Source organism: Scardinius erythrophthalmus (assembly GCF_964197995.2).
Source record: "Scardinius erythrophthalmus genome assembly, chromosome: 20".
In the NCBI taxonomy this organism is placed as follows: Eukaryota; Metazoa; Chordata; class Actinopteri; order Cypriniformes; family Leuciscidae; genus Scardinius; species Scardinius erythrophthalmus.
The window spans coordinates 34,360,017-34,383,065 of NC_138240.1; the positions used below are offsets into that span (position 1 = coordinate 34,360,017).

The following is a 23,049-nucleotide window of genomic DNA, read 5'->3' on the forward strand; positions in this document are numbered from 1 at the left end:
TAACATTCTACAAGCGGACGCACGACCAGTGAGCCACGTTTAGTAGTGAAAAGTCAGGAAAAGTTGGCATACAATTTTACATTCCATTCAATTTAAGAGAAAAGAAAAGGAAAACTCCGTCAAATTACGCACCATCATGTTTCGTGTTTCACAAAAGGAGACGTCAAGCAGAATGTCCAAGCTGCTCATTTCCATACAATGACGGTAAATGGTGACCACAGCTGTCAGGACACGATTTTCAATACATATCGACTTAAATATTAGTTTGGAATTACATAATTTATGGCACTTTTTGAAAAACAAGATTTCTCCTTTTGTGTTTTACAGAAGAAAGGGTTTGGAAAAACATGAGGGCGAGTAAATGATCGCAGAATTCACATTTTATCCCTTTAAAAGCACATCCACAAGACACAAGTATCATTTCCCTTGGTGATAGTATACACATATGGTGCTAAATATAATCATGGCAATATTTAGCCCTTTTCAGGGAGTCTTGAGCCATGGGCTTGTGAAGAGCAGCACCAGAAAGTGATGGTGAGGAGATGTTGAGTTCACACTTTCTTTCCCAACGAGACGAGACGAGACGAGACTTCACAATCCCGACACACTCCGGGGCTTTTCTTCCGAGCTCCAGTGCAGTATCTTTCATTCTGCTCCGTGTAAACATCTTGATCATCCACCTCGAAATAGGCAGCCATGAGTTGATGAGCGTGTTTGTAGAAAACAAAATTAATTTACAATAAAGTACTTCAGTCCAGCACCTGTGCTGGCCGTACATCAAACGTACCATCTACTCTGTCAAAAGTTAGTAATATTAGTGAGTACATGAACAAGAGCATCTAAAGATTGTTAAGGATTACACTCTTGTAGACAGATAAATGCTAAAATGCCGGAAAATATTGCATTCATACGCTATGACGTGCCCTTTGCCTGCAAATTTGAAAGGGGCGTAATTACATTTGGCAAAAATGGTGGTGGCATTTCTTTTTTCTTTTCTTTTTTTTCTTCACACACAGTCAATTTCAGCATTTTTGCTCCCTCTCTTTTTTTCTGCAAGCAAATCGGGTGAAGTATAAAAATCTGCCTTGATTCCTAAAGCAACTTTACAATACTTATCAAAACAAATACTTACACATCTGTCATATCATGCACATGCGGCTGAGGTGAATTAAAGTCAGCGGCCGTTCGCACGGGACAGTAAAAACAAGAGGACGGAGCTTTCTGCTTATTTAGGGAATATGCTCGTCCGTAAACACACACATGATCAGAACAACACACTGCATCTGTCCGGCGCGTGTACACACAGAGCATCAATAACACATGTCCTGTGTGAACGGCCACATTAATTCTGTAAAACGTCATTCTAGATTAAATTAAGAATATGTCAAAAGGAGATATGGTTATAACCAAATAATACATAAAAAAACATTTCATGTCGAATAAATAATAACAGTGTGTCCTAATGAGACGTGACGCTTTCCATCCTAAAAGCCGTGACGGCGATACTCAACCTCAATGTATTTTTATTTTATTTTTTACAATATGGTTTATATTTCTGCGACGTTGCGTTTGACGACTCCGGTGCTTCCCAAGTTACAGAAAAAATTCATGAATTTCACATGCGGAATATGTGTTTTGTACAATATTAAAATGTTTAATTTGTGATTGAATATCATGTTTCGTTTGACTATCCCAAAATCTATTTTAAATACATTTATTTCATACTGAGTATACTTCAAATCATTAACATATTTATTGACTTTTAACTTACTGATATAAATATTATAATTAACCTTTATTTGGAGTACTTCTTTATTGCACAATGCATATTTCTTATTATTATGCTTAAAATGTGTTATAATATCATTATTGGTAAGGATAGTATGATCACTTTATAATATCAGTCTTTAAATGCAAGATATTTAAAGTGTAATTATAGTATACTTGCAATAGTTCCACTTTAGCACAATCAAATATACTTCAGCATATCTTTAGTTGAACTATTTCTGGATAACTAAACAAAATTAGTTTTTCCAATTTAGCAGACTTTAAGTATATCATTTTAGTATCCCAAAAGTACAATTGCAGGTTATTAAGTACATAAATATGTAAATGTATTTGTAGTATACTATGCATTAAAAAAAATGCATTTTAGTATATTTATTTTTCACACGGACTTCTCTCTGTCTCGTCACTCGGATGTACGTCATTGCTTGTGTTGCACAAGCGCCCACTACTGGCGGATCCCTATAAAAGTAACGCACTGTTGTGACGTCACAATCATGCTGCATTGTGGTCTACAGAGGGTAAAGGGTTAGGAGTATCACATCATGTCTGCTTAGGACACCATGTTATGTTTCATTCTTTTTTTTCTTTTTTTTGAGAAGTAGACTCACTTGACTATTTTTATGACCTCCATTTAAAAAAAAAAAAAAAAAAAAAAAAAAAAAAATCAAATCACATTTGCTCATTAGGGACACCATCTTTTCCTAATCACATTCATAGTGTTTTATGGAGTAACCGAAATGGCAGGAAGTTGGAAGGCAGAGACACTACACTACGGTTTTCTGACACCCGAAAAATGTCTTTTTTTTTTTACATTCTATCGGAAACTGTTTGAAAATGGAAAAGTGTGTTGAGTTCGCGTACACTCGCAACAATGGTTTTCATAAGGATTGTGAAACGGCTCAGACATGATCTAGCGTGTGTCACCAGCCTTCCAACTTCATCCCAATGTTTCCTCGTTCGGCAAAACATCACAATGACAAACAATGATGACGAGTAACACTGAGAAAATCACAATGACAGTAATAATAGAACTAACAGTAGTACAAGTCTAACTTCCTGGGTTGTGGTACCCCGAGGTTTGTCCGGTTTTACAGTTTTCCTGGAGTTTTCCAGGCTAATCCGTTCAGACGGCGGGTTTAGGAGAACGGCACATGACAGCGGATTCAGCTCATAGTGGCTCTCACCTCCGCTTTCTGATTCCCTTCCAAGGGTCTGTTGTTTAGTTGTCCCCTCCCCTCAACATCCACTTATTTTTACTCCTCTTGTTACAAGTAAAAACGTGTTTCTCTGTCCGTTTGATTCTGTAGTTTGTTTTAGTTGCAGGCACTCTCACATGGCGTACTTTTGCGTCCATTCTCTCGCTAGTCTGTTGTACCTGCGAGAAAAGAAAGGACACACTCTTATGACAGTTCTGGACTGCTTTACGTTAAGAGAAAACACAACAAGGGTGAAGTTCATCGGGTTAATCGCAAAGGTGAACGTTCACTGACTTTTTGAAATCCAGCGTTCAGTTTATTTGCTTGTTTTTGTCTTTATTGTCCCCATGGGAAAATTTTGTTTAAGTTTGTTTTAATACACATAAACTAGCCAGGAAATCCAGACCCAAATCTGAATGATTAAGGGTCTGGCATTGAGTAATGAAAATCGGCCAACTCGAGGAGCGGCACCAAGCATGCATTTGAAAATCTCACTGCATGTAATTGGATAACACTACGACCAATTACGGTCGTGATTGCACTGTCACTAGCGCTGTCGTCATCTGTTTATATCAGATACACCAATCATCATCACTGAGACACACTCATTTTTACTCTGTAAAACAAAAATGGAGCCTATCTTTCATTAAAAAACTTAAAATCGCCTGCGGCAAGAAGGATTGTTCTCCCCTATTTTTAGATAATACTGGCATCCTAAACCTTTGACCTGAAGGTTATAGCTCAAACCCTTAGGACAATGGGGGCCTGTGATATGATTTGTGGCTTTACTAAGAGATTTAGTTTGCCAGACTTTTTTCTAAATCTGTCAAGGAACTACCAAGCAACTTCCTCGTAAAGCTGGATAAATTGAGAATCACAATTTTTTTGTTTTAAATAGACATCACGATTCTGAACAGAGAACTTGAATGAAATTTCTGTCATCATTTACTCTCCCTGAAGTCGTTTCAAACCAGCAAGACTTTCGTTCATCTTCGCAACACAAATGAAGATCTTTTTGATGGAATCTAAGAGATTTATATTTGTGTTCTGAAGAAAGTCTAACAGGTTTAAAACGACTTGGGAGAGAGTAAATGATGACAGAATTTTCATTTTTGGGTGAACTATCCCTTTAATTTACTAGAGGATCTGGCAAATTGTTAATTGCTGCAATCCATTTAAAAATGTTTAATTAATATGAATTAATTCTTTTTTTTTATTGGTTTGAATAAATTATTCAATGACTCTAATAAATACTTAACTTGCTTCATGACTGGATAAATCAGCGAATCTCTTGAATTAATAATTCAATGACAAATAAATTAGTTTGTCCCTTGTCGCCACCTACTGGTGTAACGATGTAATCGATACAATCATTATCAAGTTACCTCCTATCGCTACCATAGATGTCAGTGTATATATAATAACTATAAACTTTCATTCCAGTACTTCTGTGATAATTTGAATGCGCCACTGAAATAATGATACTGTGTGGTTGAAAAGACTGTTTATGAAGATGTTTCATATCTCTACATGACAACTCTCTGGATCAGTCGCAGTGCCGACGCAGGTCTGAACGTTCCAGTGTGATTTTGTCAAAGGCTTAATCGACACAGGCTAATCGTTGTGATTTAGGACTAAGACTGCGGTGGTGTTTGAATTGAGATTGTGATCTAAAGCCCTATTCGGATGGGATTAGCTTTACAAGGGTAGATGGAGTAATGTAATTTTACCACAGGACGTCTGTAATATTAATGGCCAATTCGCACGGGATTAGATATCTCAGTAAAACTAACAGAAGTGGGAGAGTAACTCGATTTACACACCACCATCACTCCGGTCGTCATGTGTGTATTACGCTGCTTCCTGATATCACGTGAGCAAACACATATAACCTAAATTTATATATATAAAACAGTTATGTCCGGTCGAACGATGTATTAATTAACTTCAGATTGGATTATGCTGGTAAAAGGCACTTACCTAACGCTAAAAGACGTTTCGTGCCTCTAACAAGTGCTGTCGATCTTCTTTCTGATCTGAATGGTGTGTGGGAAACACTTGAGTTTTGCCACAGACTCGTCCCAGCGTCTAGAACGCAACTGAATGCATTTTCAAGCATCTCCATACTTGAAAAAACGCTGAAAACTACTTTTAAACAGGAAATGATGAAATATTTACGTACATATTTACAGCGGGTCTATTCGCACGGGATTAGTGTTACCTGAGGTCATTTTTCCGGACCTTTTTACTGAAGCTAAAAGTCGCCGTAATCTTTACTGACATTGTCCATAATGATTACTGAGATGCACATTCGGACGGGACTAAAATCACAGAGAAGCTCTGGTAATTATTACTTTACACCACCTCTCCATGTTAAACTAGTCCTGTCCGAATAGGGCTTAACAATGCTTTTGGGAAACGCACCCCTGGTCTGGTCTGTGACATTTACTCGGCCCTAGACATAATGTCGAAGCAAACAAACTGTTTTTGGTCGCTTTACATGTCAGTCGGTTCTACCTAAGTGGTCCTTGGCCAATCGAAGCGGCTACAGAGCCATCAGTCAAAGGTCTGATCATGTGACTAACATCTCTCAATCACGCCAAGATGAGGAAGAGCTTATTATTATTGTAACATGGACAGTTTTTAGAGTTTAGGTGTTTACTATTCACAATCAATGTCACAACTAAAGGGCAGATTCATATAGAATTTAACTGTGCAAGTATTGGCTATTTTACAACAGCGCTGAATGCGGCTCATCCAATTGGATTTTAAAGACTTGAATGCTGAATCGGATTTGTTTTACTGTTCTGAGTCTTTTGCTCTTAACACACTTATCACATAATGCCATTTTTCTACCGATGCCAGACTTATCTTATGTTAAAATCTTGACATCCATTGTAAAAAAAAAAAAAAGTACTATACATTATACATCCAATTAATTCTATACATTCATATAAAATTAATTGGATTTTCCAATAAACACAAACTATTTGAATGTATTTTTGGGTCACTCACTTTTCTCTGTCTGCTTTATATGTATGTGCGATCTCAGGTACCAGCGGGTCATCTGGGTTCGGGTCACATAACAGGGAGCAGATGGACAACAAGACTAAAAAAAGAAAGGGAACACGTTAAAAACACGATATAAAGCCAAACATCCGGCTCATCTCTACTGTTGGAAAGCCTTGTGTTCATAGCAAGAAGAGCTTCTCCGGTGTTTGTTTGTCATATAACACAGTTTCCCGTGGAGTGATCCAAACTAGGTCACTTCTTAGAACAAAGATTAATCACTGTAGTCTGGCAGAGTAACCCACACGGGGCTCTATTAGGCTTTCCAGTACACAAAACAAACAGTCAATCAGGCCCTGTTTACACCTGTATTAAGATGTGTTTTGGTCGATCGGATCACGAGTGGACGACTCTAAATACAGGAGTAAACGGGTCTAAAACACTTTGAGCTCGTCCAGTTTCTCCACTTCCAGAGTTAGTAGAAAACACATTCGACCGGATTGCTTTCGTAGTGTAAACGCTCATGTGACCGAATGTGTTCAAACAGCCACTAAAGACCGTCTTCTCTCCGTCCACTGGTCTAATGCGGGAACATTATGGAAAGAGCGATAGAGCGGGATTTAAACTGTCGTCTGAAGACTCAGGTTTAGTTTGATGATGAAAAATGTACCAAACACAATGTTCTCTCTCCATTCCTGATTTCTAACACACACTCACAGCGTTCGGCTGATCTCGCGTCTGTCAGAGCAGAAACTGAAGCTGATGCTCTCCATGTGTTTCTCCGTCGTCTCCAATCGCGTTCATATGTTAATAGCGTGAGCTTATTTCATCCATTAGATCGTAAGATCTGGAAAACCCAAACATTTACTCACCCATAGACCCTGCCCTCAAAGAAATCAGGACAGAAGTGTTTGAAAGTGGACAGAAGAGACGGATTAAAACACCAGGTGTAAACGGGAATGTGTTTCCCTCGTCTACTTGTGATCTGATCGACCAAAATACATGAGAATTGTATAATTCCTAAATTATAATGATCATCTGTTAGTTTTCCTGAACAGGAGAGCATGTATGCCCTGTTGACCAACACAATGGTGAGTTATAACCTGTACACAAATGGTATGTTAAAACTTGGTAATATAATTAAATAATGTTTAAAGATTTTTTTACATTATTATCACTAATACATCTTGTCATAGTAATATGTTCATACAGCAAAAAGGGAATTGCAGATGAAGTCCTAAAGAATATGCATTCTACCATTCAATACATAATAATACATAATTTATACCATGCAATTTTAGAGTGCTTTTGTTCCCAATGGCAGCACAGCTGATATTCAGACCAACATCATCCTTATGTGAAATTGCTTGATCATGTCACAATTTATTATATATAGTTATTATATGAGGTTCCAAAAAGTAGCATGGTATTAACATTGAATTTATTTTGAATTTATTTATTTGACACTAATTGTAAATCTAATGCCAAGTGATTAAAACTTACCTTTGGACACAGTAAGTGCAGGAGACCACTGAGATCGCAGGATGTCCAGACAAATACTGCCATTACTGTTAATATTGGGGTGGTAGATTTTTGTTGTGAATGCGACCTGTCAATCAACGCAGAGAGTATTGATCACAGCATTGCAAACCACTACATGCATTTGCATTAGTGCTGAAACGGATCACAAAATTCACGGTTCGGATCATTTACGTTTTTTGAGCCACGGATCGGATCTTTTTTCGGATCAGCAAAAAAATTAAAATAATAATAATAATAATAATAATAATAATAAATATAAATATATATACACACATGAAGTTCTTCGATACTACATCAAAAACTACTAGCCTAATTGATAAAGTTCAGACATTATTAAAAACAACTGAACAGTCAGTAATAATATAAGAACAAATACACAAATTACAAGCAGAGATGAATACTAAATCACAAAGTTACAAAGTCTAACAGTAGTAGCCTTTTCAGGTACAGAAATTAATAATTAAGCCTAAATGTAAAATAACACTATTTGTTCACTATAGAAATTAAATATAGTTTAATCTTTGTTAAAGCTGTATTTTGTTGTTTTATTAACATTAATGACACTGAATATTAGATTACATATTAGATACAAATTATAAACTTTCACTCTATGATGGTTAAACTTAATCACACGCGTGCCGAACCGTGTGGCCTGGTCCGTACGGATCACGGATCAACTGCGATCCGTTCCACCCCTAATTTGCATACGACTAATGGTCTCCAAACTCAATGAATCGCACAAAGACACTGACCTTGGGTGGTTTAAACGGGTAGTCTGTTGGGAAGTGAATCGTGAGGAAGAAAACCCCTCCTTGATATGGACTGTCATTCTGAAAAACAAGGACACAGTTTACTAATGTATGTTTCATAGCCAGCATTTTAATATTTTGTTCATATACAAATCAATTCAAACACTTTGTAACATTCTGTTATAAGGAGACACGTCACAACTGGACAGAGTTTATTTACATACAGAAGTGTTAAAGGAGTTTAATTCACTAAATTATAACCATTTATGGTGCAAGCGACTTTTCATTTACATTTCAAAGTGGAAATAAAATGCTACAAAAGTGTTGAATATGTCCCTTAAAAAAAATCATTATTTAGGGTTCCAACACATTTGACCAATGAATTTCCAATGACATTTTACAGACATTTTACACTGCAGCAACATTTTTTAAGACCCGCACAAATAAAATGAATGCAGAATGTCCGAACAGAACATACAATCTCAAAATAAATCGTGCATCTCTGATTATTTAACTTAATTAATTAAACAGGCTGAGGCACACATTCAACTGGAAAGCTGGGTATCAGTCCCACCAGGATGACTGATTTTGTTGTTTATTTTCAGAAATTTGCACAATTTATTTATTTTTTTTTAATAATAATTAGGATACCACATTTACCATATTATGTATTATGTTAGATGCCCAATAGTCAAACATGACACAAAGGAAAAACAAAATGCATAACTCTTGTTTATTTTTGGTCTCTCACCGATTTCTGGAGATGGTCCTCAATGCAGAGCATAAAATCCAGGGGGAGGAGTTGGATAAAATCCAACTCCTCCCACCTTACATATACCTAAACCTACCCGTCTCCACCCCCTGATCCCTAAACCCACCCCTAAACCTACCCATCTCCACCCCTAAACCTACCAATCTCCACCCCTTATATAAGATCCGACTCCTCCCCTCGGATCTTGTGTACTGCATTGAGGTGCTACTGGATTTCTGTGCCTGAATGTTGTTAGACTTAAAGGAACACTCCACCGTTTTTTGAAATAGGGCTTATTCATCTTTTTTCCTACATTTAGATAGGTGGGCAAATGCATTTTTGTCTCAGTGCATGCATTGTTTTAGTTTGACAGGGTCGGCGCTAGCTTAGCTTAGCATAATGAATGGAATCCTTTGTTGCCAGCTAGCATGTCCTGAGTAAAAGTAATATATAAAAAAAAAAAAAGAAACACACCTAATTACTTCTTGTGGCCTGCGTATTCACAATGAGTACAAATAGCGATGCAGATTAACACTAGGCGATTTCCTATGCAGATATTGACTTGGGACTATATTGGGGGAAGCACAGGCGAAGCACTGCTACTTGGGCACAGAGATAACACGCCCAAGTAGCAGTGCTTCGCCTGTGCTTCCCCCTAATATAGTCATTAATATACTGTATAAGCAGGGCCGGAGTGGGGCCACTTTTCAGCCCTGGAGTTCATGCCCAAGACCGGCCCACTTTTTCCACGGTGGAATTACAAATTAGCACTTTTTCCAATTTGGATAAATGAAGCAACAGTTCAGTTGTTACTATTGTGTAGTTGGTATTAATACCATAGTTCAACGAATAATGTAAAGGTTAAATAATAATTCACTTAGACTTTATAAGAAGCAATTGCGATTTTATATCACACAATTCAGACTATATCTCGCAATTCTGTATTTCTGACTTTAAAAAGAAGCAATTGCAACTTTATTTCACGCAGTTCTGACTTTATATCTTGCAATTTCTGACTATAAGAAGCAATCGACTTTAATTCACACAATGCTGACTTTATAACACGCAATTGCGACTTTATATCTCATTTTGACCATCTCGCAATGCTGACTTTATAACACGCAAAATTGCAACTTTATTTCAGGCAATTCTGACAGTTATATCTCGCAATTATGACTTTATAAAACGCAATTGAGACTTAATATCACGCAATTCTGACCATCTCGCAATGCTGACTTTATAACACGCAATTGCAACTTTATTTCAGGCAATTCTGACTTTATAACACGCAATTGCAACTTTATTTCAGGCAATTCTGACTTTATAACACGCAATTGAGACTTTATTTCACGCAATTCTGATGTATTCCGAAATGTAAACTCGCAAGTGTGAGATAAAAAGTCGCAATTATCTTTTAAAACGTTTTATTCTGTGACGCAAACAAGCTTCCATACCTCCTAGCCTCTTCCTCCCAGCCATCCTCCCTGACGCGTACCGTTACGGTAGGGCCGGCCAGGCGCGGTAGGCGCCGGCAATGCCGCGGGCCCGCGGCCGCAGTAGCCTACCTAAACGTTTTGGAAAAGACTGGCTGTGGACCCAACCAACTCTATAGTAGGGGAGGGGAGAACTCCCTCACATGGTACAACCCATGCAGAGGCTGCGCGCTGCAGTGTCAGAAGGCGGAACGTGTAATGTTACTAACGTGACATTGAAATGTGAAAAAAAAAAAAAAAAAAAAAAAATCCCCGACCGGCCCAAAAGTGAAGCGGCCCACCGGGAATTCTCCCGATTCTCCCGATTACCCAATCCGGGCCTGTGTATAAGTCAATATCTGCCTAGGAAATCGCCTAGTGTTAATCTGCATCGCTATTTGTACTCATTGTGAATACGCAGGCCACAAGAAGTAATTAGGTGTTTTTTTGTTTTGTTTTTTTATATTACTTTTACTCAGGACATGCTAGCTGGCAACAAAGGATTCCATTCATTATGCTAAGCTAAGCTAGCGCCGACCCTGTCAAACTAAAACAATGCATGCACTGAGACAAAAATGCATTTGCCCACCTATCTAAATGTAGGAAAGAAGATGAATAAGCCCTATTTCAAAAAACGGTGGAGTGTTCCTTTAACTTAAAAACAAAGCATTTAATTTGTATCTTTGTTCTATTGTATTCATCTATACTTGTAATTTGTTTATTATTTCGTACGCAGATTCACTCTCCTACAAAATCACACCAATCATTCTGGAATGATTAATTCTTTCCAAATAGAGCTATTCAAGTCATCTGGTGAAATTATATTAATATCGCAATATACTGTATGTATAGCTGGAAAGAAAAAAATATTGCAATGTCAATTTTTTCTAATATTTCTAATATTCTAACACCGAACTGAGTACTCTTTCGCAGTATACAGTGCTTTTATTAACTCTTTTAAGAACTTTAAAGCATTTCATGCTTTTTATTTGGCCATTCATCCATGTTTGTAAATCACTCCGCCCAGTCCTAGGAACTTATGTGAGACGGCAGGTGGGAAATGTTTCGCTTTCATCTCTAACCATTAAATCATACTTCACCAGTTGATTGGTTACATTAATAATTGTAAACATTTTTTGTATTATAAGTTTTCTGAAATTGTATGTTTAAATATGCAAATGAGGTGCTATCTAATTAAATATGCACTAATTTGCATAAATGTAAAAAAATATCTGAACATTAGATGAAGTCGGGTTAAAAATTCTTGTTTTATTTTTTTTCTTATATTAGAGTCAATGGTTTTCACAGGGGGGATTTTGGATACCTCTATTTATCAATCATTTATCATTTATCACATTTATCACTATGAAAATCCTAGCCAAAAAATCTATACATTTTCGGCATTGTTTTAGGAATAAAATGTTGTATAAAATCAGGAAAATTATATATGAACAAACCCTTCTGTAAAAACCTTCAGAATATAGATAAGAATAAAACTGTAAAGTTTGGTGAATGTAAATTTCACTGAAGTGGAGATTTCTGGCTCAATGTAGGAGGAAAAACTAATACTAACGGAGGAAAAACTAAAAACTAATAAAACGGCCTTTAAAGATATAGACTGTAATTGAAATCTACAGACACAAATAGATAAAGTGCTCTAAAATATACAGTTAAAAGTGTATTTTGGATGTTTTCTGTCCACTAGTCTGAAAAAACACTTTATGAAAAGCCAAAAAGCCCAAAATGTCAAAAAACACTGTTTTTGCCTGTAGTGCCTGGCCTTAATATGTAATAGACTGATAACCACACACATATATTATATAAACACAAACTTTTATGTTAGATGTGATTAATCGCAATTAATCGATTTGACAGCACTAATAACCAACATACCAATAATTATTACCATCCAAAAATGATGCAGGACTTAATTACAAGCAAGGCCGAAATACACTGGGACTCTTGTCTTGAAACATCTACGCTTTACTACTACAGCTGCTCATTATGCACTCTTACAATCATCTACAATATAAAAGCCATGAAGTAACATTGTCATAACTCAATCAACAGAATCATACGCAATCGTTTGACATGGCAAATGTGCGGAATTCATTGATTGCGAACGTCTCTGAATCTGAAACCAACAACAGGGCCGCGTTTTGACGTTGAATATTTATTTAATTAAATCATCACCTTTTGAAGTTTAACAATCACACTAGGCTGTCTATAAATGTAAGACCTCTGTTACACATTTTGAGATATTTAGGACTTTTTATGGCCTTAAATTTGATCAAACTGAACTTTTTAAGGACCCTGTATTTAAAGTTTTTACAAATGTTTTAAGTCTACTGATTTTTCCAGGTCTAGAAATCACATTTCACGACTGTGGGAACCCTGTAATTGGAAAAGAAGAAGACATAAAAAACAGCTACTCACCGGCCCCATTATTGTTGCCTGCCAGTGAAACACTGGAAAACATGAATCATGACATAAAATCAATTGAAGCAGAGCAAAAACTGATCCAAACATTTATGCTGAGAATGCCAGTTAGTGTTACACAATAACACATGTGAATATCTTGGTATTTAAACTGTAATCTGATAGTAGGGATGCATGATATATCGGCCACCATTTCAGTATCCGTTGATAAGTGTTCATTTTTCTTCATGTTATTGTTAACGACCGATATATTAAAGCTGATAAATGATGGATTATTTCCTTCAGCTGAGATGCTTCAGATGTGCACTGTTCACCATGATGGATTTAAATTGCTTGAAATATGATTGAAATCACTTCAAATAAGGAAAATACAGTTCAGTGCAACTTTTGCAGTCTGTCATATCGGTTACATAAAATTATCATGAGAGCATTAGAATTGTGTGTTTCGGATATGGCTTTTAATGACTTTTGTTTTTGTAATCAGGTTCTCAAAAATTATATAAAACTTTGAATTTAGATTTATCGGCCAATATATCGGTTATTTGCTCACAAATATAAAGAATTATCGTTATCGGCCAATATATCGGTTACCTGCTCACAAATATAAAGGATTACCGGTATCGGCCAATATATCGGTTACCTGCTCACAAATATAAAGAATTACCGGTATCGGCCAATATATCGGTTATCTGCTTACAAATATAAAGAATTATCGCATCAGCCAATATATCAGTTATCTGCTTACAAATATAAAGAATTATTGTATTGGCCAATATATTGGTTATCTGCTTACAAATATAAAGAATTATCGCATCAGCCAATATATCGGTTACCTGCTCAGAAATATAAAGAATTATCGTATTGGCCAATATATCGGTTATCTGCTCACAAATATAAAGAATTACCGTATTGGCCAATATATCGGTTATCTGTTCATAAATATAAAGAATTATCGCATCAGCCAATATATCGGTTACCTGCTCAGAAATATAAAGAATTATCGTATCGGCCAATATATCGGTTACCTGCTCACAAATATAAAGAATTATCGTATCGGGCAATGTATCGGTTATCTGCTCACAAATATAAAGAATTATTGTATCGAGCAATATATCGGTTACCTGCTTACAAATATAAAGAATTATCGCATCAGCCAATATATCGGTTATCTGCTCACAAATATAAAGAATTATCGCATCAGCCAATATATCGGTTATCTGCTCACAAATATAAAGAATTATCGTATTGGCCAATATATCGGTTATCTGCTCATAAATATAAAGAATTATCGCATCAGCCAATATATCGGTTACCTGCTCAGAAATATAAAGAATTATCGTATTGGCCAATATATCGGTTATCTGCTCATAAATATAAAGAATTATCGCATCAGCCAATATATCGGTTACCTGCTCAGAAATATAAAGAATTATCGTATCGGCCAATATATCGGTTACCTGCTCACAAATATAAAGAATTATCGTATCGGGCAATATATCAGTTATCTGCTCACAAATATAAAGAATTATTGTATCGGGCAATATATCGGTTACCTGCTTACAAATATAAAGAATTATTGTATCGGGCAATATATCGGTTACCTGCTTACAAATATAAAGAATTATCGTATTGGCCAATATATCGGTTACCTGCTTACAAATATAAAGAATTATCGTATTGGCCAATATATCGGTTATCTGCTCACAAATATAAAGAATTACCGTATTGGCCAATATATCGGTTATCTGCTCATAAATATAAAGAATTATCGTATTGGCCAATATATCGGTTATCTGCTCACAAATATAAAGAATTATCGTATTGGCCAATATATCGGTTATCTGCTCACAAATATAAAGAATTACCGTATTGGCCAATATATCGGTTATCTGCTTACAAATATAAAGAATTATCGTATTGGCCAATATATCGGTTATCTGCTTACAAATATAAAGAATTATCGCATCAGCCAATATATCGGTTATCTGCTCACAAATATAAAGAATTATCGCATCAGCCAATATATCGGTTATCTGCTCACAAATATAAAGAATTATCGTATTGGCCAATATATCGGTTATCTGCTCATAAATATAAAGAATTATCGCATCAGCCAATATATCGGTTACCTGCTCAGAAATATAAAGAATTATCATATCGGCCAATATATCGGTTACCTGCTCACAAATATAAAGAATTATCGTATCGGGCAATATATCAGTTATCTGCTCACAAATATAAAGAATTATTGTATCGGGCAATATATCGGTTACCTGCTTACAAATATAAAGAATTATTGTATCGGGCAATATATCGGTTACCTGCTTAAAAATATAAAGAATTATCGTATCGGGCAATATATCGGTTACCTGCTTACAAATATAAAGAATTATCGTATCGGGCAATATATCGGTTACCTGCTTACAAATATAAAGAATTATCGTATTGGCCAATATATCGGTTATCTGCTCACAAATATAAAGAATTACCGTATTGGCCAATATATCGGTTATCTGCTCATAAATATAAAGAATTATCGTATTGGCCAATATATCGGTTATCTGCTCACAAATATAAAGAATTATCGTATTGGCCAATATATCGGTTATCTGCTCACAAATATAAAGAATTACCGTATTGGCCAATATATCGGTTATCTGCTCATAAATATAAAGAATTATCGTATTGGCCAATATATCGGTTATCTGCTCATAAATATAAAGAATTATCGTATTGGCCAATATATCGGTTATCTGCTCACAAATATAAAGAATTACCGTATTGGCCAATATATCGGTTATCTGCTCACAAATATAAAGAATTATCGTATTGGCCAATATATCGGTTATCTGCTCATAAATATAAAGAATTATCGTATTGGCCAATATATCGGTTATCTGCTCACAAATATAAAGAATTATCGTATTGGCCAATATATCGGTTATCTGCTCATAAATATAAAGAATTATCGTATCGGGCAATATATCGGTTACCTGCTTACAAATATAAATAATTATCGTATCGGGCAATATATCGGTTACCTGCTTACAAATATAAAGAATTATCGTATTGGCCAATATATCGGTTATCTGCTCACAAATATAAAGAATTACCGTATCGGCCAATATATCGTTATCTGCTCACAAATATAAATAATTATCGGTATCAGCCAAAATGTTCATATCAGTGCATCCCTATCCAGTAGTAAGAATTATTATTCACTCGTTCCTGATATACTCACAGTCCTCTCCGACCGGACCTGCTGAACACTGGGCTGGTGGATCTCTCTGCAGGTCCGTCAGTTCCTGAGGGGAAAAAAATCTGAATTCAAGTGGCCATTTCATGTTAAACAACATTTTTGGAGGAGGAAACTTTGTATTTGTAAGTGTACTTGAGGGAAAATTAGTAAGAGTGACATTTAAAAAAACAAAGGATTCCTGTCCTGATCAAAACTTCATCAGCACTAGGATACTTAATTTATTCAAAATGCTTTCTAAAAACAGAATTTGGCTCATGTTAGTGTAATGTGGTTGCCAACACATATTCCTGATACTTTGGCTCTGAGGTTTGTTTCTATATTGAGATGTAGATCATTTCAGCGCAACCAACACTATGACAATCATCTCACTCTAGCAACTTGGTCTAAGAATGAAATATGGATGTATAAACAATCGGTATAACTGAAAATATCAGGTTGTTACAGAAATATCAGTTGTGGAAAACACAGGCTCCTTGTGTGTCCTTCTATGAAAATATTTTTCAAAGTCAAAATGTGATAGAGGTAAAAGTGTATAATTTTTTAGAGGTTTTAGAGGTAAAAGTGTATGTTTTTATTGTTTTGAAAATCTTACCAAGGCTGCATTTAATTGATAAAGATATTTTAAATAACTGTTTTCTATGTGAATATATTGTAAAATGTCATTTATTTCTGTGATCAAAACTGAATTTTCAGAATCATTACTCCAGTCTTCAGTGTCACATGATCCTTCAGAAATCATTCTAATATGATGATTTGATGATCAAGAAACATTTATGATTATTATCAATGTTGAAAACGGTTGTGCTGCTTCATATCTTTGTGGAAACTGTGATACATTTTTTGCAGGATTCTTTGATCAACAGAAAGTTCAAAAGAACAGTATTTATTTGAAATGGAAATCTTGTGTAACATTTTAAACGTATTTACCGTCACTTTTGATCAATTTAATGCGCCTTTGCTGAATAAAAGTACTAATTAAAACTAAAGCGCAAACGGCGCAATCTCAGTGGATGGCACTCATCCCTGTTTTAATTTCAGGAAATCAGTTCGAGATCAACGTGCTTTGGTCCGGACCAAATACAGTATTGCTTTTTTTTTTTTTTTTTGGTACGGTTCGCTTTTACACTGCTCTTTTTGCAAGTGAACCAAAATTTGTAAACAAAACCACACGTGTGCTAAGGTCGTCCATTCATTGGACAGGGATTCTTAAGCAGGGAAAAGCAGGAAGTGCCAAAACAGGCTCAGCAAGGATATATTTCGTAATGCAATATTTGTTATTTTACTGATTTGGTGTTATTCTCTACAAACGCAATATGAAGAAACTAATGAGCATCATATGATACAATGTCATCTGTACGATGTTGTAATCAGGATTTTGAGAAGACGACGATGTGCTGCAAGACGGTTCTGGCGGAGAGAACATGCTTTTAAACCATTTTCAGCGCGATTAAAGAGTAAAGACTAAAGAGATTATCATAATATAATGCTTGATTGACTGATTTTAAGAGTGTACATTTAGATATTTAAAAAGCTTTGACATTTTACAAAGACAAGCTGATTTGGTGGAATATAAAATATTAAATAATACAATAAAATATATAGCCTAAATAAATAAATAAACTAATAAACAAATATATACATATACATATATATATATATATATATATATATATATATATATATATATATATATATATATATATATATATATATATAAATTGTATTTAATTATATAATAGTATATCAGTCTGGCGAGTAACCAAAACAGTTTACTAGCCATTGGCGATTCTATTGCCAAGATGTGCAGAGGGTTGGCCTCTAATTCTCCTCTTGTATTGCTAGCAGTTGCTGTGTGACTCAGTGCCTGAAAAGGCCTGTCTAAAGATAGACTAGAGCTGTCAGCTGCTTGCCACCAACACTTTCAATAACTATAACCATCAGCACACTTAAAGAAACGCATAAGTGCCTCTGATGGCTCAGTCCATATCTAACCTTGTACACAACAACAGAAGAACAATAAATGGCTTTAAATGACATTACTGCAAGAATAAAAGAACTGCTGCTCAAACTATCCGACTTTTCATTTAGTTTAGGTCTATGAGAACCGTGAACAATAACTTTATTAAAGGGGTCATTCACAGCCTTTTTTTTTATAATGTTCTCTGAGGTCCACTTATAATGTTATCCATCCTAATTTAGAATCAGTGAGATCTTTTCTCTCCTGTTTTTGACCCTTTCTATCAAACACTTGATGGGCGTGTCTCATTCAACACTTGGAAGTAAACGCCCACTGCGGTGATTGGGTGACAGGTTTGCATATTCAAATAATTTTCAACATCCCAGATGTTACACGCGTGGAATTGTTTTGGAAAACTTCTGATGTTGACAAATGTCTTGTTTTAAACATTTGCCAACGAAAGGTAAACAAATTATTACATAATATACTTTATAAGTCTTGGTTTTGAGAAATAAAGTTTAAAGGGATAGTTCACCAAAAAAAAAAAAATAATTTGGTCATCATTTACTCTCCCTTAAGTTGGTCCAACCCTGAATGAGTTTCTTTCTTCTGCTGAACAAAAAAAGAAAATATTTTGAAGAATGTCGGTAACAAAACAGTCGTTGGACCCCATTGACTTCCATATTATTATTATTCCATACTATGGAAGTCAATGGGGTCCAACAACTGTTTGCTTACCCATCTTTTTTTGTGTTCAGCAGAAGAAAGAAACTCATTCAGATTTGGAACAACTTGCGGGAGAGTAAATGATGACAGAATATTTATTTTTTGGGTGAACAATCCCTTTAAGTACTGAGTTACCACAGTTGTGGGATGTACGTATCTTCCAATGTACGTACCATGGTTTGTCGCACTGTCGTTCTCATAGGCTATTCATTGTTCATCCTTTTCGATAAATTGAAAAACATATATATTGTCATTTGCAGTGTCGTGACTCGTGTTGATAAAATTAACCATGTTGTAATGTCTTACTGATGCCAAAACAGATGTTGCTCACTGAAGCTTTTATTCAGTATTTCAGCCAATTGCTTCAATCAAAACAATAACAAAAGCAGTGTTTTTTAAAGGGGTGGTATAATGCCCTTTTCACAAGGTGTAAAATAAGTCTCTGATGTCTCCAGAGTGTGTATGTGAAGTTTTAGCTCAAAATACCCCACAGATATTTTTATATAGCATGTTAAAATTGTCACTTTTTGAGAGTGAGCAAAAACGCACAGTTTTTGTGTCTGTCCCTTTAAATGCAAATGAGCTGCTGCTCCCGGCACAGGGGGCGGAGCTTCAACATATTGTGTCCTTTTACCTCACACAGACATGCACTGAATATGTCAATGTTTACGTTCAAACCGGAGTCAGACAATAATGGAAAGAATTAAGAAGAAGTGACAACATGTAGAAGCAACAGGACATTTCTGAATGATTAGTTGGTGAATTTATGTAACTTATGTGTAGTTATCTTCTAGTCATTGATTAGCATATTAATAGTCTTGATAATCTATAGACCTTATGCACCAGAGAAACAAGGGCGCCGCCATCTTTAGAATATTGTCTTTGAACTTCCGTTTTTGCAGTCGCTCTGTACAGTATATTCCTATGGCATTGCTGTCCAGGAGTAATTAGCTTTTGAAGTGGATTTACTTAATATAAAGTTAACAAAAGTTAACAAAAGTTATCATGAGGATTGTAATGTTTAAAGCAGATGTCTTAACAAATGTCAGTAGACCGGGAAGATTTTAAAACGAGCCGTTCATTCATAAATACGCAAGATTGCTGTGAAAATAAAACAGAAGTCAACAGACAACGAGCGCAGCGCTGAAAAGGGGCGGGGCTACATAAGGTCTATAAATCACATTCCTGGGGGCGGGGTTTATGTAAATTTTAGGGTTAGTGATGTCACTAAACCGGGAGGGACGTCGTGTAGTCCCTATCAGCCGTTTGTTGTAGTCCTTAAAAAGCAATTTCTTTTAAAGCAAATATCTCCCTTTGCTTTGAACTTTGAGCATTGTAACTTTGCAGATGCTGTTTATGCTCGAACAGCAACATTACACACTAACTAAAGTTTGAAAAGTGAAATCATAATCAACCACTCCTTTAAGTAGCCGATATTCCAACGCATTAACCCCATAAATGCCGAAAGAACAGCAAATCACAACTATTCAGTCTGCAGATCTGATTTGTTTGCGTGTCTCTGTCTCGTATTTACTACTACATGACATGCACGAATCTGTGGCTAAAGAGGAAATTATGTAAAAGTAGGCGTTTCTGAGCTTGGTTTCAATAAAAGCTGTTTTTGGACTAACTAGGACGTTTTGAGTTCTGAAACTTACAAAATATTTTTATAGTTCAATTACCTTGCATGTCTAAAGATCAAGGAAAATTTGATTTCTCAATTCCTGACCTTTTTAATACATTAAACGGACCACAGCTTTGACAAATAAATGTTTTTATCAGAAATAAGACTATTCTCAATTTAAGAAAATTATGAAAGATTATATAGTAATTCTATAAACCTGCAATACAGCATATTGGTATACCGTTACTTATCATCACTTACAGTAAGCAAAAGCAAATAAATACAGTCTCAATTTTCTTCAACGTTAGAGTCCATAGTATCAATCAACATAATACCTGTATTAATATAATTAGATTATTTTGCTTACATGATTAAATGCACGTTAAAAGGTTGTTTGTTTCTGATAGCCTGGACATGATCATTGCACAAGTAGAACATACTTTGTTACATATGTGCTGCTTTTAAAGGGAGCGGAGCTTCTGCTGTCTATTTTTGATCTGTTGTTGTCACTCTCTCTTCACCCCTGGTTGATGTAACATGACATTTGAAAAAGTTAAATGTCTGAAATTTATCATTAGTCTGTGCACGTTTAATAAAGTATCTAAAAATGTGCATTCAAAATTTTTATGAATGGATCATTTTGCAGGGCTTCTCAGACCTTAAAGTCCCCCGTAGTCAATAATTGTATCCCTTAAAACTCATCTTTGATCACCAAAATTACATATTTGAAACGTTTTTTTTCCTTAAAAGAAATTCCTTAATGCCTTAAAATATCTTGAATGTAACTCGACACCCTTGCCTCATTTAGTATGCACGTTCTATGAATATGCAAATGAGTCCCGCCTCCACTCACTCACTCACTCACTCAGCTCAGAGATCCACTGGTTGATCTGATTGGTTACAAGGTAGTTTGTGACGTCAGAAACACCAGCGATTTCAAAGCGTGTTTTTGGTTCACTGCAGTTTTTTTAAGGAGAAAATACTCAGCAATGGTGTCGACTTATGAATTTACACATGGTTTGTCTTTAAGCATATAAAAAACACCACATAGACATATAAACAACATTAAAAGTTGGATTTTCACCACAGGGGGACTTTAAGATCCTTTCTGGTAACTAAAAATGTCAGAGCTGAAATTAATCAAGCATTTGAGTTCATAATAACAACATTTTTTCTTATAATTAGTGATTATGGAATGACTGAAATCAAAACACAGTGATTTTTTTTTTCTGTGATTAAAGTAGTTATGCGAACAGGGTGGCGAATCTGTTAAAAATACCCTCCGCTGTCCTAGTGCCCTATTTGCAGAGCCATATATGGACACACTGACATTGGGGTTCAGCATTTGGCAACTTGAAAGCGGTGTCGCCCATCACGCATGCGCACCAGTGTCGTTTCTCTCATTCATGATGACCGACAACAGAAAAGATACATTTTAACGATGTAAAGATCTCCACCGAACTTACAAGCCACAAATCATTCATAACAACATCTGAAAAAAAACATAAACATGTGTTTCATGCGCACAGTTCCTTGTGCCACAACATCGCACGACGACAATAGATGTTGTCGATCACATATTGCGCAAAACAAACACTCGTTATCAGCAGTATCGAAGTATCAGTGACTGTTTATAACATGATGCCCGTGAATCTGTAACGATCAGAACGAGAACAAGCGTCTGTCGACTGCATGCATCCACCATTGGCCATCCGTCTTTGTCTTGACCAGATGGGGATAAAATGAGGAAAGTGCGAGTGCTTTACATTCACAACAGCGTTAGAAGATGACGATGAGGACATTGACAGAGGCTGTGAGGTTATGCGATCCACACAATGAACACAAACTCACCTTTTGGATTCTTTTCAACGCCATTTGCTCGCTGTATTACAGCACAGTGTCTGTTTGATCTAGTTCAGATACTGTTGGCCTGTACAGTTTGGATGAGAACGCGGTTGTTGTTGTTGTTTTTTCCTCTCAGTGTCACACGTTAGGTACGTAATAACACAAAAGCACAGATTTGGACATTCACACTGCTGTTTACACGGCAGTCGCCGATTTGAGGAATTCTTACCCCCTCTAACCTCACTGACAGTTTTTAGTGCTGTACTAGACAGCAGGACTGTAATCTCGCGAGACAAAGCAACGTATTTTAGATATTATCGCGATACTAGAGCAGAGAGGGGATCTTGGGAAATGTAGTTCTGTCGGCGTTACGTGCTAATTTTGCGTAACAAAAAATTATGATCGAAGCTGAAAACAAATCTACACCTTAATCATTCTACTTGATTTCTATCTCGTTTAGCTACACTAGTATAAAGTTTTCGTTTTATTTACTTACACTAACATACCTTTTATGACTTAGGTTCTAAATTATATTTTTAATACACGCGAATCTATTCTTACTTTTTATTTTCTCTAATACGAAAATTAAATGTATAGTAAGTTTTGAAAGTCCATCGAATGTATTGCTGTGCTGTCTCTATCCACAAGATAGCGCTGTTTGACTATTTTAAATGCTGGATAATCCAAAATAT

At 35.7% G+C, this 23,049-nt stretch overlaps 1 protein-coding gene across 1 annotated transcript; it reads right to left on the bottom strand.

Moving 5' to 3' along the window:
• Positions 1-1,007: 1,007 nt before the first annotated feature.
• On the bottom strand, positions 1,008-22,638 carry ube2d4 (ubiquitin conjugating enzyme E2 D4). The gene is made up of 7 exons (XM_081349616.1): positions 22,364-22,638; positions 16,188-16,251; positions 12,944-12,975; positions 8,288-8,365; positions 7,497-7,602; positions 6,000-6,093; positions 1,008-3,163 (listed from the first exon to the last, which is right to left on the bottom strand). The coding sequence occupies exons 1-7, from the start codon at positions 22,385-22,387 to the stop codon at positions 3,118-3,120; spliced, it is 444 nt and encodes a 147-aa protein (XP_081205742.1). The 5' UTR covers positions 22,388-22,638; the 3' UTR covers positions 1,008-3,117.
• Between the last annotated feature and the right edge of the window lie 411 nt (positions 22,639-23,049).